General features: G+C 41.3%; 2 protein-coding genes across 11 annotated transcripts in view; one reads left to right on the plus strand and one right to left on the minus strand.

Moving 5' to 3' along the window:
- Nucleotides 1-12,137, minus strand: part of SPAST (spastin) — a 37,176-nt gene extending 25,039 nt beyond the window's left edge. The window contains exons 1-4 of one of the 6 annotated variants that reach the window (XM_048052092.2): nucleotides 11,607-12,135; nucleotides 8,037-8,120; nucleotides 6,712-6,795; nucleotides 1,396-1,491 (exon numbers count right to left, since the gene is read on the minus strand). In XM_048052092.2, coding sequence (XP_047908049.2) covers nucleotides 1,396-1,491; nucleotides 6,712-6,795; nucleotides 8,037-8,120; nucleotides 11,607-12,027 — 685 coding nt within the window. In that variant the 5' untranslated portion in view covers nucleotides 12,028-12,135. Of the gene's footprint in view, nucleotides 1-1,395; nucleotides 1,492-6,711; nucleotides 6,796-8,036; nucleotides 8,124-11,606 lie in introns of all 6 variants that reach the window. The other 5 variants (XM_048052091.2, XM_048052094.2, XM_048052093.2 and 2 more) reach the window with 5 other exon arrangements.
- A 2,381-nt stretch (nucleotides 12,138-14,518) lies between these two features.
- On the plus strand, nucleotides 14,519-19,769 carry DPY30 (dpy-30 histone methyltransferase complex regulatory subunit). Of its 5 annotated transcripts, none has more exons than XM_066993920.1 (5): nucleotides 14,519-14,537; nucleotides 15,933-16,004; nucleotides 16,087-16,134; nucleotides 17,273-17,415; nucleotides 19,481-19,769. In XM_066993920.1, the coding sequence occupies exons 2-5, from the start codon at nucleotides 15,969-15,971 to the stop codon at nucleotides 19,551-19,553; spliced, it is 300 nt and encodes a 99-aa protein (XP_066850021.1). In that variant the 5' UTR covers nucleotides 14,519-14,537; nucleotides 15,933-15,968; the 3' UTR covers nucleotides 19,554-19,769. The 5 variants fall into 5 exon arrangements, with proteins under 5 accessions (XP_066850021.1, XP_066850018.1, XP_066850022.1 ...); XM_066993919.1 differs by lacking the exon at nucleotides 14,519-14,537 and adding an exon at nucleotides 15,707-15,776; XM_066993918.1 differs by lacking the exon at nucleotides 14,519-14,537 and adding an exon at nucleotides 15,715-15,805.
- The last annotated feature ends 413 nt before the right edge of the window (nucleotides 19,770-20,182 follow it).

Genomic DNA, 20,182 nt, shown 5'->3' on the forward strand with positions numbered 1-20,182 from the left:
AGCTTTTCCAAAACCAACAATAGGCAAACTGTTTCTTCATTTCCAGCAGATACTAATGCTTTTTCCCGACAAATTGAAGTAACTGAAGTAACAGTTTTAAGAGGAAAGAAAGTTCAGGCTGACCTTCTTCTGCAGCACCCTGTTCTGAGATGATGTTGAGAAAAAGGTACAAAAAATCAGAAGGAATGAGTTTTAAGAAAAGCTGTTCATATTGAATGAGATGAAGCATGTTATCAACGTTTGTGTGTATGCATGTATTTGATCTTTAGCCAACCTGGTAAAAGTAAAGGAGTTGTATCGGATCATTTAAACTGAAGTGTTCTCAAGTTCAATCTATGTAGGGTCTACGTAGAAACTTACAACAAAGAACCATTTTTGCTACATCTTTTCTACAAATGCCGTTTTGACAAAAATACCATGTTTTGTTAAGCACCTTTATATTACTGCATACATAGTTCCACTAGTTTAACTCCTCATACATCAGAAAGAATCAAAGCAAACACTAAGAAGACTTGAGAACTAGGAATGGTGCTGAAAATAATAATAAAAAAAAACCAAACATGTGGTTTACACTAAGCTTCAAGTTTAATTACTTTAAAACCTGAATACTACTCTTCACTCAATAGACGAGCTTTGTGAATTCTGTTGCTTCTTAGCTCGCTATTGTACTTAATCTCATTATGTTATGGTCTACTGTACAAATTATCAGTTGAGATCATGGATGTGACAATAGCTTACTGCTGGCTTAAAATATTCCTTGAAGACAATTCAGAAACTTCACAGTAACTTCACTCCTTGTACATAGACAGAGATTTACTTCTGATATTTTAACATTCCTGGTATAGTCTTCTGGGAAAGGATAAAAACATCCTTCTAGCACAAGAATTTTTCCCCTTTGTTTTTAACTGCGTATCACTTTGCCAGCTTAAAAGTCCCTGAAATGTAAAGAAACTTGACGCAAATGCACGTTCACTCTCACAATATCATAAAGGAAGAACTGCTTATGTAGGCAAACTATATAGCCTATATATCCTACATTGATTTTTGACACTTTCTAACAGGTTTAATTCCTTTAAGTATATAACATGAGAAATCATTTTCTAAAACGTGGTCTTTGTAAGTAGTTTTGGATTCTAATATTTGATTTAATGAATAGGAAACAAGTACAGTCACTTTAAGACAGAACTTCAAACTACAAAATAAAACAGTGTTGTCAAAGCCATAGAAAGGATGGGATGTATTTTATGTAAAGCCTTTACAAAAACAGAAATATAAAACTTTTTTTTTTTTAAAGTTTGAGGGGCCAACACACAGCATAGCATATTTTTCCTTGTAGTACACCAGAAACTGAAAAACATCCCCTTAATAGTTAGGTGCTGGTAAAACCAAACCCACCTGACTGGAGATGTCCATTGCGGCATGCCAGGTTAGTACTGTCATTATAGACTTCCATTTGCGGCTTGGAAATTTGCAAATCTGCCTGCAGCTTCTCTACATAACAGACAGAGGGGAAGGGAGGAAAGAGGACAAAATAAACAAACAAAAACCAAAAATGAACCAAGAAAACTTATGTATGTCCAACACACAAATGTCAGCTTCTGCTTTGTTACACTTAATATAGGGTTAAAGCTAAAAGGAGCATTTCTATCTATTCCGCATGTTTAGCAAAGTTGCAAGAAAATTATGTCAGCATGTACGTGACCAAAAACTGCTTAAAAACTAGTCATTTACAGCTGAGTTCATTAAAACAATCTTTCCAGTTCAGTGATTGTAGTTACTTGCCACAAGCTGTGATCAGGATTAATTCAATTTCATTTACTAAGATTTGTGTTGATAACCTGTTTCTCAAAGTCCTCCCCACAGTCTTACTTTTGAAGACTCCTTGCAGCTGTCATTTTTCTGCATATTAAATGTTTCACTGAAGTAGTAATAGCCAATCTACATTTTACAGAAACCTCATTTATTCAAGAAAAACACCATATAGACAAGATAAAGATGTCTTTAAAGATTTCTATTTAGAAATATAATTGAAAAAGGAAGTCAATAAAATTGTCATGCAAGCTGTGCTCTCTAAGAGGATTAACTTCAAAAACATCTGAATACAAGATTTAAAAGACTAAAGATTAAGGAAAAAGAAATGAACTTGAACTCACGATAAACTAGCCAAAGCATAAATCAAAGAGGTACAAGGCTGCAAACCACACTGCAACAAGAGTTAAGTCTCGGGTCTATTTGTTCTGTGTAGCTCACCAATCCTGCTTTTACCACTAGAGTTGGAAAAAAAAAAAAAAACAAACCACAACCCACCCTAGGCCTTACTTTTGAGCTCCATTACAAGATCTCCCACCTGTATTTTGCACCCACCCCATCCCTTTTTGTAAAAACAAAACACCATTGGTAAGGTTGCAAGGCACACTTTGTCAGCAAGGTGCAGGAAAACAGGTGGCCAAGTAGAGGAGGGAGGTCCTCTGGCAACATCAAAGAACATACTGCAGAAGAAGCTGAATTCTACTGAAAAAGTTCACACCCAAGAACGTAAAAGCCCTGACTGGAGGGAGGACTGCCATTCAGAGCTTGCCAAGCATAGAACCAGCAAGCAAAACCACTTCCTTAAATCTGCTTCTTCATCTATTACAGTTCTCTTCCCAGACTGTTTCATTTTTTTCTTCTTTCGCCTGTTTGCAGATCACTCACACCGCAGCTTTCCCAAGAAGTACCTTCATATCCAGTAGTTTAAAAGATAATATCCAAATAATAACATCCAAAATGAACGACACGTAGTTTAGAGTGAAAGGTTAGCAACCACAGGCAAGTATGAAAACCCAAACTTCAGATTAGTACAGGCACCCAGGGTTTATTTTCTCAACTGTATGAAAAAAGCTCTAGTGAGTAAACATAACGAAATCAATTGGCTTGGGCAGGAATTCAGGAGATCCCATTTGCTTCAATGCAAATTCAGATTTGCAATGCAATTTGCAATGCAATCTCAAATGCAATTTGAGACTGGGGTTTTACTGCACTTATCAATTGCTATATCCAAAATAGTTGCACATAGTCAGGAACTCCAAAACTGCAACAACAACAAAGTAATCCAAAAGTTGTCCTCTTTCAATTCACAGTGTTCTCCCATCACATTACATATTAGCATGTAATTTTGTTATTGCACATAAAATGACATAATGCAATTATATCACTTCTCTTAAGAGGCAGTGTAGCTGCAGAGCCCTCTGGAATAAATAAATTGAGCTATTAAATATTATTCCAGGGAATTAATAGGATACTATCACCTTCCATTTCAATGTTTGTTTTTTTTTTCCTATGCCTCTAGACATTGGGGGAAAAAAAGGATAACCATTTACAGAATCTCATTTATTATTTCTCCTTAATGACACAACATTGGCATAATCGTAGCAAATAAACACCACTGCAGCTGTCATCTTATTCATGCAACATTACGTTTAGCAATGAGTTCAAGGTAACTGGTTTCTAGTAAAAGAAAACATTATCACATTAACACAAGCCCAAAGCAAAAACAGCACCTCCGAAAAGCTGGAAGAGCCCCACAAGGTGTCTACTAAAGCTCATGTCTATACCTGGGCAGAATTATTACCAAATAGGATATTGGTGAAAGATACTGGAGTTACATGCCACACATCTTTCAAGCAGAACACCTGAAGCTACACGTAGTACACTGAAATGTACTTGTGCTGACAAAAATCTGTCCCCTCAAAGAAAATCTCTCTGAAATGGGAGAACATGGATGGTACAAAACGCACACAGCTTTAAAACTGAGTAGTGTTGTGCTGGACATTGTGGTTATCTGTCTTTAGGAACAAAAAAACGCTGAGTTTTGTGTATTGACTGTGGAAAACAAATAACAGTTCTAACACGGGTGACCAGCCATCCAGGAGCAATCAGATCTGTGAAGGCTATCAGAGCAGGATTTCTCTACTCATCTTAATTACTGCACAGCTAACGTCTCTTAAAACACCGTGCACCAAACCCCTCTCAAAAACCAGGGCCCCCACCAATTCCATGTGGTAGAATTTGGAAGCCCCCTGAGAGGCAGCAGAACTCACCACTGCCACTGAACTGCCAACGTGACTGAGTCACCCTGAGGTTCACTGAAGCCTTCCTGGAGTACCTTCGGCTTTCAGTGAACAGAACACCAGACAGTAATTTACAAGCAAGGTGAAACAGGGATCAAATTAGGAAAGCCAAGACCACCATTACCATCAGCGGTGTCATGTAAGTTAAACTTACGCTGATGATCCAACACACTTTGAAAGACAAAACACTGAGCGTTTTCAGTGACATTTATAACCCATACAACTTAATTTTCACTTCCTATATATTATCAATGTCACTTAGCTTGACTGAATGGAATTTCATTTAAGCAACCTGCAATCACATCTTTGTCTATCAAACAGGATGATATATTTGACATGATTGTCTACTTTAAACCTGTCTGATCCTTCTAGCTAATGCAAAAAAAGACTTATTCCATTCTCTTAAGAAACCAGAATTAAGAATTCCATTCCCTTAAGAAACAGGGAAATTCCCCATAACAAGAGAAAAAAGTTTACTCCTTGATCTTCTTGATTGGGTTCATGGGCAAATCACCTCACCGAACCTTAAGAGCCTCAAGAGCCTCAGGTTTAGCTCCGTTACACAGGCATCTCCAGGTGCCACTGGAAAGCTTCCAGGTAATTTGTTACTCTAAGTAGCAAGCTCAGAGCTATGTTTAGAATTGTACATGCAATTCAAATCTAAATCACCTTAAATTTCCACAAATTCCATGTGAAATGACATGTAAAATCAAAACATGTATAACTCTAATAGTTCTATAACAATCAAGCCTGTAGGGATTTAAGCTAATTGGAAAATCTCTCTGAACAACATCTTTTTCCTTCATACAGGGCAGGTGACTTCACTTTTTCCTTCCTATCCAAGGTTTGCTCTCGTGTATGTTGCTTGAGGCAGATTCTTTGTGCAAACTGAACAAGAACCTAAGCCGAACAAAGTATTAAGCTTCAAATAACGTAAAAGTAAAAAAATAAAAAATCATATTGGACACCAACTTATGCAATAAACCCTATTTTAACTGTTTCCCTTTCAACCTGCACACTGAATGAAGAATACAAATAGCATGTGATCAGACATTATGGTAGTAAAGATGAGGATACCAGCTTGACCTCAACTGACTTCACGTTCACCTGCAAAGTTTACCCATTTTATCCTCTCAATCAGAACACAGCAAGGGAGCAACTCTTCTTCTTCAGAAGTGCTACTACCATGACTCAAGGCAGGGTGAAGCACTACCCACAAAATTTGACACATTATTACTTCAAGGTTCAGGGAACAGCAAATTAAACAAATCTCAGTTTCTTGCCATTTAGGATGTCAGCAACAAGCCCTGCCTTATCGAAGACTGCTGGCATGCAGTCATTTTCACTTTTTTGTTGCTTAGTTTGTTACCCTCTGGGAGTCAGCCCTAACCTTAACAAGCAAAATGGCAGTTGGACATGATGATCTTTGGAGGTGCCTTCCAACTTAACTACTCTATTCTTCAAAAAAAAAAAAAAAAAGAGAAAAAAATTAAAAAAATGTGTATTTTCTGCACATACTAAGGTTCTACAGACAAGCCTCCTTTATTCCACATTCCTTCCGTATCTTGACAAAAAGAGCTAAGGACACCAGGAACTCAACAGGAACCAGAAGAATCCACTTTGGCAGGGATGTTATGACAACCACAACAATCACCACTCACAAGCACAGAATCACGAAGTATAAGCAGAGAAAAAGTTAGTTTTCCTGACAGCTCTACATGCTGCTAGGAGAGGGCGTTAGCAGAACTGAGAACACCACAGTGCTAGATTAAAGCTACAAACGTGCAAGTTAAACAGTATTTCTGTTAGTTCTCCCTAACAGAACAACATATATCCTTATTTCCACTCTACTTACTTAACTGGATGCACCTTCGAAATTCTCAAGGTAGAGGATACATCACACAAAGCTGTGGATTTGTGGGTTGAAGGGAGGGCTTTTCTCTGTTTATCATGCACCGTAAGATGTCACTGCCGACACTGCCTGTTTTACTCTCTCCATTAAAAGCTTATATACACCACTTAATTTCAATAAAGTCTAAACTATGCAACATTATGCTTCTGAAAAGAAGTAATTTTACCTGCTAGACATTAAATAGAACACTACCAGAAAAAGATTACAAGAATTAGGGTTTCACAACCTTCTGGCCTACGTAATGCTGAAGAATTATTATTATATTACATACCAATAATCAGGATTTTTTTTATGTAAGTGACAACAGAACTAACAGGAATAAGACATTACACTTACAGAGGGTGCACTTATCACTCATGATCAGCAATGTATCACAAGTTCTACTACAGTTCTGACACAGAAATCCTAAATTAACTCCAACATCTACAACACTCCCCCAGTTTACAAGTCAAGCATGATATGGTAAAAAGACTTCTCAGTGACTTTTACACCTATTTTCTAAGGAAATTGCGAAACTCAACAGCATTGAAAAATATTACTTACACTCAACTAAAAAACAAACTTAAGAGAGCCTACACAGAGAATGACTTCTTCACTTTAAAAATCACAAGTCATAGTTTAGAAGAACGCATTAAATCAACTTGTGCAAGTAATGAAAAACTTTCCAAAGTCATGAATTGTAACTGGTACCTAAAAGCTGCAAGCGATCCTTGGCCATTGCCAAATTTGTCATCATTTTAGATTGCAGACGTCGAGCTCGTTCACACTGATCACCTTACAAAGAAAAATCAACGTTAAAACACAATTTGGCAAATTAACTTCTTAAAGTGCTACAATACTGACATCCAGCCATCCCTCTTCTCCCTCCCACCCCTTAGCTACCCCCTCCACTAAGGAACGTCACTGCAAAACTAATGAGGCTTTTTATTTAATCAAATTTAGTTTGACTAAATAAAGTTTTAAAGTTAGTTGTCACCGTCTCTTTTACAATACCGCTTGTAAAGAGGTGGGAACCTATTCTCTGATACTTCATGCTGACCTAATATATGCTCCTTTTCACTACATTTTTCTAAACAGCAGTCATATAAATAAGATTTTTAAAAAGCTCGAAAAGTGACTGAGAGGCAAGTATAAATCAAAATAATTCATTTTGACAAAACTAAGAGACTTAAATTCAGTTGACCGTGTCCCTTTACATTTCAAAAGGCATAGAATTACAGGCAGTGATATCACCACTTCAAAAGTGATGTCTGTTCAAGTCAAGCCCTCCCAATTTTGCAATTTAGGTTGTATCAAATGCCACTGGTGCTGTTGGATAAGAAAAATGTCAGCATATACTGTTCACAAACATTTCTAAGTATACCTGAGAAACAAAACAGCAGTCTGGCAAAGCAATCTTACATTTTGTTTTGCTTTTCTTTTCTTTTCCTTTTTTTTTTTTTAAATATACTTATTTTGAGGACAGAGATTCTTACTGAGTCCTTCACTACAGCTGTTTCTCCACGGTGCATATCTGCTTCTAGACTACAGCTTAAAATGTTTCCATATACATAGACTTTCTTTCTGTGTTGGAAGCATTCAGGTATTTTGGCATAAGCTATCCAGAAATACAACATTAGGCCATTCCAAATGACAATAAGTGAAGACATGAACTAATCCACAACTGTCAGCTTTGGAAAACCAAATCCAAACTCATAATGGGAATGCCAAAATATTCAGAAATCAGGTATTTTACTTAAGACTTATTTTCATAAACTGCTTATGACTTTGTACAACCCAAGAATATTTGGAGTAGGAGTCCCATACATTATAGACCAGAATGTTAAGGTAGCACAGAGAAATGGACCAGTGTTCACCTACAGCTGAAACAAGAAATACACCCGTATGAATTCATACAGCAGACTGTTCCTAGCACCTACCGTATTTAGCAATATTGGTTCCTCTCTTTGAGGAAGCCATAAACCAGAATTAATCAATAATGCAAATCTTTCCCACAAAACCCAAAACTGGCTTACCTTGACCAATAACTAAGACAGCTATTCCTTTTTCCAGTTCTTCAATTCCCTTCTTATACCATTCAACAGCTTGTTCCTTTTGTCCTGCTTAAAAAGGAAGTGAACCCATTATTTTGCGCAGCGAACCGAAGCTTAGGAATTGTTCCATATAATGCTGTGTAAAACAAGTAACTTGAGGGAAGATATATTTGAACAAAATTCTATGATTTAAAGAAACATTTAAAGGGACACTGTCAACTTTGTAGCTATGAAGTTTCAAATAAGCTTTTCTGTTACAAACAGGTATTACACCAGCCTCAAATCACTTTTGCCTGATTTAGGAATCCTTCTCCATCTACCTTAAAAGAGATCGTCTCGCCTAAAAAAAAAAAAAAACAAAAAAACAGACAAATTAAAACAAAATGAGGCAAAAAAGCTATCCTACACACATTCACAACAGAAACAGTGAAATTAACATTATTTTTCTTTCTGGAATATCAAATCAAGGCATGACTTTTAATCTTCCAATGATATTCAGTAACAAAATAACACTAGAAGCATGGAAATTCAGGAAGGTAACCAATGAGGCTGAGATACTCCCCAAGTGAAATGAGATACCCTTCCTCTGGTTAATTTTGTACAGCAGCTCATTTGCCACGGCAATGTTTCTTTGTTCATCCTATCATGAAACTGCTGTACTGCAGGTGAATGTCAGCTTCTCCAGGAAATAAAATACACGTAGCGCTGAGAGTATGCCAGTGTACCAATAGTGTCCTACACCGAAATTACAGCAAATAGAGCAATGAGCACGCCCACACCTAACCTGCACCACCTGGCACCCTAAGATCAAGTGACCTATTGCAAAGATACTCAGATGTACTTCACATCCCTCCCTTTCTATAAATACTCTGTATTCAAGAGATATTTCACTGCACGCTGAAACATACACTTTTCAGTTAGCAATGTTATAACTAAGTGTGCTTTTCCATGAAGGAATATAGCACATGAGGTACCGCAACTTAAACCTGACTAGCATTAACAGGCTACCAGTGCTAGGGAAAAAAAAATAGAATGAAATCTTGGTTACCCTCGTTTCAGAAGAGAGAACAAAAATATTCCTCAATACCAAGTACCAAAGATTGTGTTGCTTCTGCATTCAAACCTTTCCATAACTTCAGTCCCAAACCTATTTTCTATGAAACTGCAGTGCCAGGAAAATATTTAGATACATTTCCAGAAGCCTCTTAAGGTTTTTCTCTTCCTCCTCTGCAAAAATCTTTTAGTAACATTTGGCAAGTTACCCTCGGCAGGTAATTCCTTACTTTGCTCTTCTAACAGAAGCCACAGGAGCAGCAGCACCTCCCTATAGCTGCGTACATCACACACCTTGGGAATCGCTTCACTTTTGCCCTCTATCCACCAGCGTTACACATGCTGACTGTTAAAGAGCGCTACTGAAATGAGATAGCAAAGGCTGTGTGACTTTGATCTCCCCTGCAGCCTTTTTTAAGTTTCCCCCAGTCACCTACAGAAGCGGTTTCAACTGCAGTGTAAATTCAGCGCTGCTTAAAGCCATTAGAAATCAAACTGGAGGCAATTCCAGCCACCTTTGCTATTGCCTGAATTGCTCTGCTATTCCAAAGAGCAGCTGCAAATGTGCCCAGGACATCATTAAAATCCCGCTTCCACCTTCTAGCCGGAGTTTTGAAAGCAAGACACCAAGCCGAGCTGCTTGCAAAGGCCGTGCTCTGGGTCCAAACAGAACAATTAACCAGCTCTCACTGATGAAGACATGAAACAAGTCCCCTTCCTCAGAAGTCTCTGACGTGCCAGGAAGGAGTTAGTTTTCTTCATAGCTGCCTGTCCGGGGCTTTGTTTTGGATTTGTGACTAAACCAGCGCTGGCAACGCTCCAATGTTTTGGCTGTTGCAGAACGCTACTCACACAGCCTCAAGGATTTCTTTTTCTCACTCTGCTCCCCTGGGAGCGCAGAAACAGAATAACCGACCCAAACTGGCCACAGGGATATTCCGTATGATATAATGTCATGCTCAGAAATAAAAGCTCAGGTAGGGGAAGAACAGGGCTGGTATACGCGTAGGGGGGCTGACTTTCATTGCTCAGAAACTGGCTAGGCATTGGTCTGCATGCAGGTACTTGGTGACTGCCTTTCCATCACTTGTTCCCTTCTCCCCTTTCCTTCACTCGTGGAACTGCCTTCACGCCAGCCCACAAGTTTTCTCACTTTTGCTCCCCCTGCTCTCTTCTGACCCCACTGAGGGGAACACTTGAGCAGCTCTCCGGGTGCTCAGCTGCTGGCTGGGGTCAACCCAGCACAGCTGCCTCCTCGGTGTGGTTGCCCAGAGAAAAATGGAGTATTAAGCTTGATTTTGAAGATACCAAAGCAAGAATAACAATTTTACCAATAATTCAGGAGTGTAAGTTATCAGAACTGATGCGGTAACTACTGAAGTATACGCAGCCTCCAGAACAGCAACAACTCCACATAACTGACAGGGTATTAAGCAGTCCAGAAATCCCAATGATTTCATATACTATACCTAATATATTATTCTCTGTTGGAAGTTACGAAAATCTATTTAATTAACAAATAAATTAAAAGCTATACACATATTCAGGGGTACAGCCATTGAAAACAGATAAGCAAGTAACAAATCTATGCATTAAAACAAAGTGAGCTCCTTCTCAATGAGATGAATATTGCATTTACAGAATTAAAACAGCTTTGCAACTGTTTGTGCTAGCAGCAAAGTTTTTTTTCTTACAAATATATGACCCGTACAGCTAATTCATATGTGACAAATATAAAGTACCCATAAAGGAAATCTATGACAAGGATCAAGATCTGAAGGTTTACCCCTAAAACCACCAAATTACCTGCTGCGCTGCTGTGGCTTGTATCTGACAACTGAATGCCTGGCTACTTTGCACAGAGTAGTCATGGACAACACTGGGGCACTAAGCTACCTCACCTTCTTTCTCGCTTTGCTCCTGAAAGCCTCAGTGCTCTGACACCGCGCATCTCTTGGCAACTAACCACGATGCACATGATGCTCTTTTTTCTTTTTCCCCCCAGAGATTACCACTGCCACTCCCAAACCGTCGAGGCAAAGCAAGACACACACCTCGCTTTTATGGTGCGTTCAGCACGTCCCTTTTATTGAAAGCCCACTGCAATACTTTAACCTCCTCCTCTGGGATACTGCATTAAAGCGGAGCTGCAAGCGCACAATAAGGCCTATTGACGTTTCCAGAGAATTTAAAAACCCAGCGCAGCACGCCCCACAAGGCTACCTCTCGGATGCTGTGCTGCTGTATTTAGGCTGAATGGCTAAATTAAACGCACTTATGTTTGCTACTGTTATTAGGGGGGTTTGAAACGCTTTGGACAAAAGAAAAAAAAAAAAAGATGGGCACATCATCTTCACTCCTATTTAATTTAAGAGCGAACACCCACGGTCCAGTGACGGTGGCTGTAAGAGGACGCTTGTGGAAGGTTACAGGCGCAGCGGCTGCCGGAGAAGGGGCTGCTGCTGCTGCCCGCAGGCCGCCCCGGGGGGCCCGCCTTACCTCTCTCGTCCTCGTCGATGCGCAGCGCCACGGAGATGCACTCGAAGGCCCGCTTGTGGCAGGCCCGCACCCTCTCGGCCGCCCCGCCGGGCTCGGCCCCGCCGGCCGCGGCCCCGCCGCCCTTGGCGGCCATGAGGGCGCCGCGGGAGAGGCGCTCGCAGAGCCAGGCGAGGAGCAGCCCCAGCTGGCAGGCGACGAAGCGCAGCAGGGCGAAGGCGGCGACGAGCGGGTAGGAGAAGTAGTACAGGTTGCGCTTGTGCGGCGACCGGGACCGGGACGGGGACGGGGACGCCGCTGCTGCAGCCGCCGCCGCCCCCGCCGGCGGCACGGGGGGAGCCGGCCCGGGCGGCGGGGAGGGGGAGGCCGCGGAGCCGCAGCCGGCTGAGCCCTTCTTCTTCCCTCGGCCGCCCGGGGAATTCATTCACCGCCGTCGCCATGCCCCGCTGCCAGCGACTGACAACAACCGGCCATGGCGGCGGCGGCGACGCCCCGACGACCGCCCCCCCCTCCCCTCCGCCCTCCCCGCCCTTGCCGGCGCGCCGCGGGCCGGGCCACAATAGGAGGCGGGGATGGCGCCGCGGGGCGCCTACAGCTCCCGGCATGCCTCGCGGCGCGGGGACGGCGCGGGGCCGCGGGAAGCGGAGCGCGGCCTGACGGGAGCTGTAGGCCGGGACGGGTCGGCCCGGGCACGGCCGCCCCAGCAAGATTTTTGTTCGTGTTCTTGCTACGGCCATACTCGCTGCCACCACAAACCCCTCTGCGCCGCAGTCCCGCCCCAGCGGTCCCACAGATAAAGCACTGAGGCACGGACTTCACGTAACCAAAGGCCGTCCTTCCACAGCCCAGAACTGTACGTAGTAATCTAGTCTGTCCCCAAGGCTTATGAAGATAGGAATTAGTTCAGTGCATCACCTGCCCCACTCTATAACACAGAATTGGAGGGGCAGGGGAAGGGTATAACTAAGGGGACACACCAAATTCAAATGACTACTGTCCCAAATGTCTTAATCTTCTTTTGCTAAATTATTATTAAACTATGTTTCTTTCGTGTCTGCTGATGCCACATACAAATATTCCTGGTAACGTGTATTGTTTTTCTCAAATGAGGAGGGTAGCTTTATTTAAAAAATATTTTTTAAATATTTTAATATTTTTATAGTTTTTATTTATTTTAAAATTCTATTTAAATATATATTTTTATAAAAATATTTATAAAATATTTTAAAATAAACAAATATTTAATATTTTAATAAATTTAATATTTTAAAAACAGTATTAGTTCTGTTAACGTATAAAATATAGAATTAACACATGCAACAACATGTAACAAAATATTCATGACACTTGAAGTAAACCTCAGTGAAAAAAAAAAAACACAATAATGTTCACTAAGTATTTTATTTTCTGTATTTGTCATGAAAGACGTGCTTCTATCAAAAAAAAAACACACTTTGTTATAAGTGTTCTCCAATCTATCCATAACCACAAACAGTAACTATTATATCCTCCTAGTACACCTCTCCTTCAAAAAAAAACAAAAACAAAAGAAATAATAAAAAAAAAACAGTAAAGGACACTTCTTTACTGATTATCAAACTGAATTTATTCATTGCACTACTCATTAACAAACTGAATTTCCTAAAAATTTTAACAAATTTTGGAATACCAATAAGCTTCCTGAAACTTCAAGCAGCGTTATTATTCTGTAGCATTCAAAAACATGAAGTGCCGTAAGCCATGTGACAGACTATCCACCTACAGCCTCTGTCACCCAATTCTGTGCAAAGTAACAGAAGAGAAAGCGGAGGAATATATTACCAGTAAATCAAAGGACAGATGGAATGGCAGGAGGAGTTTGTGGACAAGTCTCAAACAACCCTGATTACTCAATCTATTCAGGTACTGTTATTAAAAAAAAAAAAAAAAAAAAGAAGAATGTAACTTTTGTAAGGCATCTGTCTTTGTCATAGTAATAGAATTATATACTACTAAACAATGGACCTGTTAGGGGAATAATTTGTTAAGTCAAAACACAGTTTAAGAAGTAGACATGTCAGGAATTGCAAACAAATGGTAATGCTTTTAGTGAGAACCTACAAAACCAATTTGCTACTACAAATATTAAATACTTGAGTGATCTGTGAGTCAGTTTGATCACCCTACCCTCCTATTTTAAGTTGGCTTTAAGTTCATGGACAATTTCAGTGAATACACTACTAATCTAGCATAAAATTAATACCGTTTTAAAAAAGCCTTAAACAAACAACCAATAAAAAGCCAACTCAAATCAGAACAATGGATGGTTTTCTGTTGGCTTACCGAGTTGACCTATCTTAGCAGAGCTCCTAATGAACACCAGGAAAGGGTGGGGGAAGAAGCGAGACCTGTTTTCGGGAGCGGGCAACTCTTAGATCAGCTCTTCCATCTGACGTGACTTCACCCTGAAGGAGGAGGCCTCAGCCTGCCGCGCGAGGACAAAATACGGGAGAGATAGACTGTGGTACCTCAGCACGAGATGTACAAATTGGAGCAATCACCACAGTTGTAGCAAAGAGAATGTACAGCTACCCTGACATCAAAACTTACCATTGCGCAGGAGGTTAGAAACCTGTTCGCACTAACATTTATTAGAGCAAAACCCTAACAGAACAGAGAATGTATAAATGGGGGCGATTAGGGGTAAAAGAATTGGTTTTCTTGGTAGCCATTGCTACAACAAATTCAGGCACTCCACATATAGTTTGAGCATTGACATACTACAAAAAACGTATTGAAAAATTCATAGAAGAGAACTTCCAACCTCTTCACCCCTTACTCTCTCACTCCTCTGCATGAGGAATTTTTTTAAGCCTTCCTGTTTTGTTTTAGGGTTCAGAAAAACAACCTCAGGATGTTGCCTTCTGTGTTTCCACCCGGCCTCCTCGACACAAGGTATGGTTGCCAGCACTAGGTTCCCAAAGCGGCACACAGACAGTGTGCTGGTCTGGAGCCTGTCCAAGCCCTGCAGTGTCAAACCTGAGACCACTTACACCCTGTTTGTTGATACTGCTTATCGCTCTGCTAACCTGTTACCGTTGGCCATTTTAAACTCAGAGGTATAAATGCACTTCATTTCAAACAAGGCCAAGTGCCAGGTCCTGCACCTGGGGCGCAACAACCCCAGGCAGAGCTACAGGCTGGGAGATGAGTGGCTGGAAAGCTGCCTGGCAGAGAAGGACCTGGGAGTGTTGGTGGATAGTCGGCTGAATATGAGCCAGCAGTGTGCTCAGGTGGCCAAGAAGGCCAACAGCATCCTGGCTTGTATAAGAAGCAGTGTGGCCAGCAGGTCTAGGGAGGTGATTGTGCCCCTGTACTCGGCTCTGGTGAGGCCGCACCTCGAGTACTGTGTTCAGTTTTGGGCCCCTCGCTACAGGAAGGACATGGACGTGCTCGAGCGAGTCCAGAGAAGGGCGACCAAGCTGGTGAGGGGTCTGGAGAACAAGTCTTACGAGGCGCGGCTGAGGGAGCTGGGCTTGTTCAGCCTGGAGAAGAGGAGGCTCAGGGGCGACCTTATCGCTCTCTACAGGTACCTTAAAGGAGGCTGTAGCGAGGTGGGGGTTGGTCTGTTCTCCCACGTGCCTGGTGACAGGATGAGGGGGACTGGGCTAAAGTTGCACCAGGGGAGGTTTAGGTTGGATGTTAGGAAGAACTTCTTTACTGAAAGGGTTGTTAGGCATTGGAATGGGCTGCCCAGGGAGGTGGTTGGGTCACCATCCCTGGAGGTCTTTAAAAGACGTTTAGATGTAGCCCTTAGTGATATGGTTTAGTGGAGTACTTAGTGTTAGGTCGGAGGTTGGACTCGATGATCTTGGAGGTCTCTTCCAACCTAGATGATTCTGTGATTCATCACCATTAAGACTCAGTTACTCTAGAGCATAAGTGAACGAGAACGTGACGTCTCCCTTACTCGTCTGGTGCTCCTTTGAGGGCAGCGGGGAAGGTCCCTCCCCCGCCTCGTTCGTTACACGCCTTGTTAGTACCAATGGCGGGGCTGAGAGGGGAGAAGGCCCCGCCCAGGGCGACGCCCCTCGCAGCGCCCGCTGGGGGTGGGCAGGGCTGCGCCTTGCGCATGCGCGCGGCGGCGGCGGCGGCTCCGGAGCGACCGTTTCCCTGAGGCCAAAACAAGTCGCGGTGGGCGGGGGGGGGCGCTGGGCCCGGCGGTGAGAGCGGGACGGGGCCGTTGGAGGGGGAGCACGGGCGGCCGCTCTCCGCTGCCGCGCCGTAGCGCTCGGCCGGCGCTCTCGTCCCCGTCTCATCGCGCTGCCCGGTCTTGTGTTGCCTCCCAAGGTGCCCGTGTATCGAGCGGCTTCCACGTTTCCAGTCATGGAGGCGGAGCAGATCATGGAGGGGCAGCCACAGGTATTGTGTTGTTCGGTGCGTGCGTCCTGTTGTGTGTGTACAAGCGGCGTGTGCGCCGTGCTGACCGTGTGCTGTGTTACAGGTTCCAGAAAACCCCCATTCTGAGTACGGACTCACTGAAAACGTAGAGGTAACGGCGATTTTGTTGCTCTAAAGTACAGCAGAAATCATAATCCTGATCACGAGTGAAAACGTTGAAGCTAAACTTACAGCATAATGTTCCTAAGAAAGGGAGGTGGAAACTGCACCAAGAGATGGCAGGTTCCTTTGTAGTAAATGCTGCTGAGGCAAATCATGAACCTTTTAATGAGATTTCTTTGGGAGCTCTCCTGTGATGGTTATCTGTTCCATAAACATGTTATGCCACAAAAAGCCAGACAGACTTTTATGACAGGGAGGGGAATAGGAGGAGTTGATGGCATTTCTAAGGAATTATCAAACGAAGGAATTCCTTTGGTACTCTTGTAAATAGGAACATTGGATCAGAATAGTTCAGGCTAGCTTTAATTACTTATCCTGAGAGTAGAAACAATCCAGTCTCGCTGCTCCTGGTAACAGCGTGGGTTAGGTGTTTATTTACTCTGTGATGTTTATTTCCTGCTCACTAGAGAAATGCCTCCTGTCTTCCTCCATTATAACCTCATATTGTATGCTAAGGTCATGCAGAAACTTTTTAAATGTCCTTTTTACTGATCTCTCTGAAAACTGTTTGCCTTTATACCTAAGTTTCCATTACTGAATCATAACCCTATCCATTGGTCACATATTGGTGGATCCCTGTTTGTTGTGTTGAAAACATTTAGTTCACTGGTAGTGGTAGGGTATCCCTTTTCTTTTTTTTTTTAGCTACAGTTAGTAGTTTTAAGATGATTCAGCGGCTTTTGACCAAAAGGCTTGGAAGCACTTTGTGTATCTTAAAGTATCCATCTGTACTTCAGTAGAGCAGGGTCTCTTCTGTCAGACTTCCCCTAAATTTCTGATGCTTTTAGCATTTGTGTTGGAAGTGCATGTGTGCAGGAATCATTCAACTGGGACTGCTTATATTAAACTTAGGACTTCCTAACATTGTTCTCTCAAAATGTAAGAATGAAGCAGAAGGCTCCTCTGGTTTAGGTTTGTCCAAAGAAAACTGCACACTTAAGTTTTCTTAAAAGATGTAAAGAAATTATTTTAAGTGAACTTGCAGAGAAGTGGGTATTATTTGCGCTTGCGCTTCAAAGTAGATCTTGCCACTGTTACCAACGTTCATTTACTTCTTACTCCTTCAGAGGATAGTAGAAAATGAGAAAATAAACGCAGAAAAAACATCAAAGCAGAAGGTGGATCTCCAGTCATTACCCACGCGTGCCTACTTGGATCAGACAGTTGTACCTATCTTGCTACAGGGACTTGCTGTTCTTGCAAAAGAGAGGTAAGATTCTGAAATGTTCCTTCTGTTCTTAGGAAGAAAGTAGGTCTCAGGTGTGGGTAGCATGTAACTTTTTCTGATCTCACACACCAGACACGGTCTTGTTAGCTTCATGGTTGTAAGAGGTTGTTTACAATAGGTTCATAAATACTGTGAGCGAACACAGCAAGATGTGCTTCTCACTTAACATAAGAGTTATTCAATGAATTTCTTATCTTCCAGTGAGGTGTGCTACTGTAAAGTTTTTGGAGGGAAAAGAATATTTTTCATTAATCTTGTCACGTAATTCACCTTACAAAAACAAGAGAAGTTGTTCTAGTTTTGAACAAGATTTCAATGGTGTGTGGTGATAGAGTTCTGTTTGCCATTCAAAAGAAAGAAACAAAGACAAATCAAGCCTGACGTGCATCTTAGTAAGATTTAAAACACTTTTAATGGATGAGGCTGACGCTGCTGTGTCTGTAACACAATAAGAAGCAAACTGATGATTAATCTTTTCAGTAAAGGCTCTTCTGCAAGGTGCCCCAAATCTCTCATCAGTCAATGGAGAGGTGAATTCTTCAAAAGTAACAAACAGTTGTTCACCTTATCCAAATGAATTTGTCTGAACTATTGGTGAGTCACACTGCATACGAACCATTTCTACGTTTTGCTGAAATACCATCAAAACCTGGTGCGATGACCACAATCACCTCACTGTTACCTATAGGCAGAAGAACAGTGAGCAGCATCTTAACCTCAGAAGGAGCTGTGAATTAGTTGTGAACTAATCGTGCAGGCTGCTAAATAGGCAAAAGAGGAAGGTACACGGTGCCCTGGAGGCAGGATGTCCATCTTCAGTTGCCAGCTGTGGGAGTTGTGCTGCAGACTGAATGCCATTTGGGAGGTGTCAACACGACTTTTATGAGTCTCTTGATGTTCACTGAAGGAGCCAAAGGCACCTGTAAGCAGGAGTCCAAATGACAGAGTCTACTTAAATTTCCAGAAGTCTTCTGACACAGTCTGTCACGAAAGGCTTTTAAAGAGAGTAGATTGTTGTGGGATTAATGAAAAAGCCTTTATATGGATGAGGAAAAGCCTTTATATGGATGAGGAACTCGCTGTGCTATACAAGACCTAGGGTAGAAGTAAATGATGAACTTCCATGGTGAACAAAGCTCAGCAGTATAGTCATGGAAAGGATCATTTGTAAAAATTTGAAAAAGTGGCTGACAACATTTACTAATGATGCTGGCAGAGTTTTTACAGAGTAGGCTGTTCTGTTGTATTTCTAAGTTGATCAATTTCTAAATCATTGCGTGTGAACTTTATAAAGTGACCATTACCCTTGTGAAAAATATCTTTAAACTGTTAATAATTTCAGTGCATTGCTCAATCAAAGAATTCTGAATGCTAGGATTTAGAATTTGAAGGGGTACAAACAAGCATGTTGATATTTAAATATATAGCTTTCTTATATTTTGAATATTATGTGTAATTCCAATTCTCCTGTATTCTAGTACAGTGTGAAAAAGTAAGAGAAAGGAGTGACAAGGTGGTGAGAAGTATGGAATGCCATCCGTATACAGAGTGGCTGGACAGACAGTGCTGTAACCTGGAAAAGGGATTTCTGAGCGACAATATATTAGGAATCTGTTAAATCATGAATAGCATGGAGGCAATTGGATTGCAATGGATTGCAATCAGTTATTATTGTTTCGTAATCTCTTCTATATGGTAATAAGATTAAGCTACCAGGTAGCAAATCCAAAATGAACAAAAGGAGGTGATTCTTCACAGATCACATAATTAAGCTACTTAACTTTTTGCTTCAGGTTGAGGACTTTTAGTATTTAATAAGGAACCAGCAGTTCCTTCTTAAAATCTTACTTAAAAACTTCTTAAAAACTTACTGACCAGATGTAAACTGGAAACTTAGTGGGTTTGTCTAGGTAGTTGGGCCATCCCTGAGTCAGTGCTTCCAAGTGTTTGAGAGGAGTTACGTTGCTTTTCAGAGAAAGTAATTTAGTTATTCAGCTACCTAGTTTCATATAACAAAAAATAATTACTTCTTTACTTTTCTTTACAGACCGCCAAATCCCATTGAATTTCTAGCAGCGTATCTTTTAAAAAACAAGTCACAATTTGAGGACCGAAATTAACTCCACTAAAGTGAGGACATTTTGGCTGCTAGACTGAAATGCTTATTGGTTACAATTTATTTTCTGCTGTAAAAACCCTTTAGAAACGTGACGTCTTTTTTAATCACGCAATTTGCTTTACCTTCTGAGTTATTTAATAAACACTTTACATTTCATTTGTTCACTTGTTTTAAACTAGCTAGTAAAAGACTTTGAAAATAAAGTACTGAAACTGCACTACTGGCTGAACGGCTGAGTAATTCCCGGGGCATACATCACCCAAATGCGTGAAACAAAAAGCAACAATTGGTTATGGGAATCATGCTGGTGATCGTGTCTATAACTTAATTTGGTTTTATATAGCGCCCTTCCCATGCAAGGTACCTAAACAGAATGCAAACTAATTAAAAATAGTTAGAAGTGATTTTGAAGATGGATTGATTAAATAGAGAAGAAAGAACTTGCAGATCACTTGCAGTGTCCATCATTTTAGATGCTTATATTAATGAGGTTTGCTGTTCAGCATTTGTCATGGATCTCCCATGTGTGGTGTGCTGGATTTAACTGAAATATAGAAAAAAAGGCTGAAGGGACTTACGATTATGTAATTCAGTTCTGTAATTCAATTATCTGTACTGCTAATCCTAGTT

The sequence above is a fragment of the Anser cygnoides genome, chromosome 3, assembly GCF_040182565.1.
Source record: "Anser cygnoides isolate HZ-2024a breed goose chromosome 3, Taihu_goose_T2T_genome, whole genome shotgun sequence".
In the NCBI taxonomy this organism is placed as follows: domain Eukaryota; kingdom Metazoa; phylum Chordata; class Aves; order Anseriformes; family Anatidae; genus Anser; species Anser cygnoides.

Excerpts from the sequence above, each read along its gene's own strand:
- DPY30 (XM_066993920.1), top strand. The coding sequence starts at position 15,969 with ATGGAGGCGGAGCAGATCATGGAGGGGCAGCCACAG. Across the intron at positions 16,135-17,272 it reads GACTCACTGAAAACGTAGAG|AGGATAGTAGAAAATGAGAA; the intron begins GTAACGGCGATT and ends TTACTCCTTCAG. Across the intron at positions 17,416-19,480 it reads GCTGTTCTTGCAAAAGAGAG|ACCGCCAAATCCCATTGAAT; the intron begins GTAAGATTCTGA and ends TTTTCTTTACAG.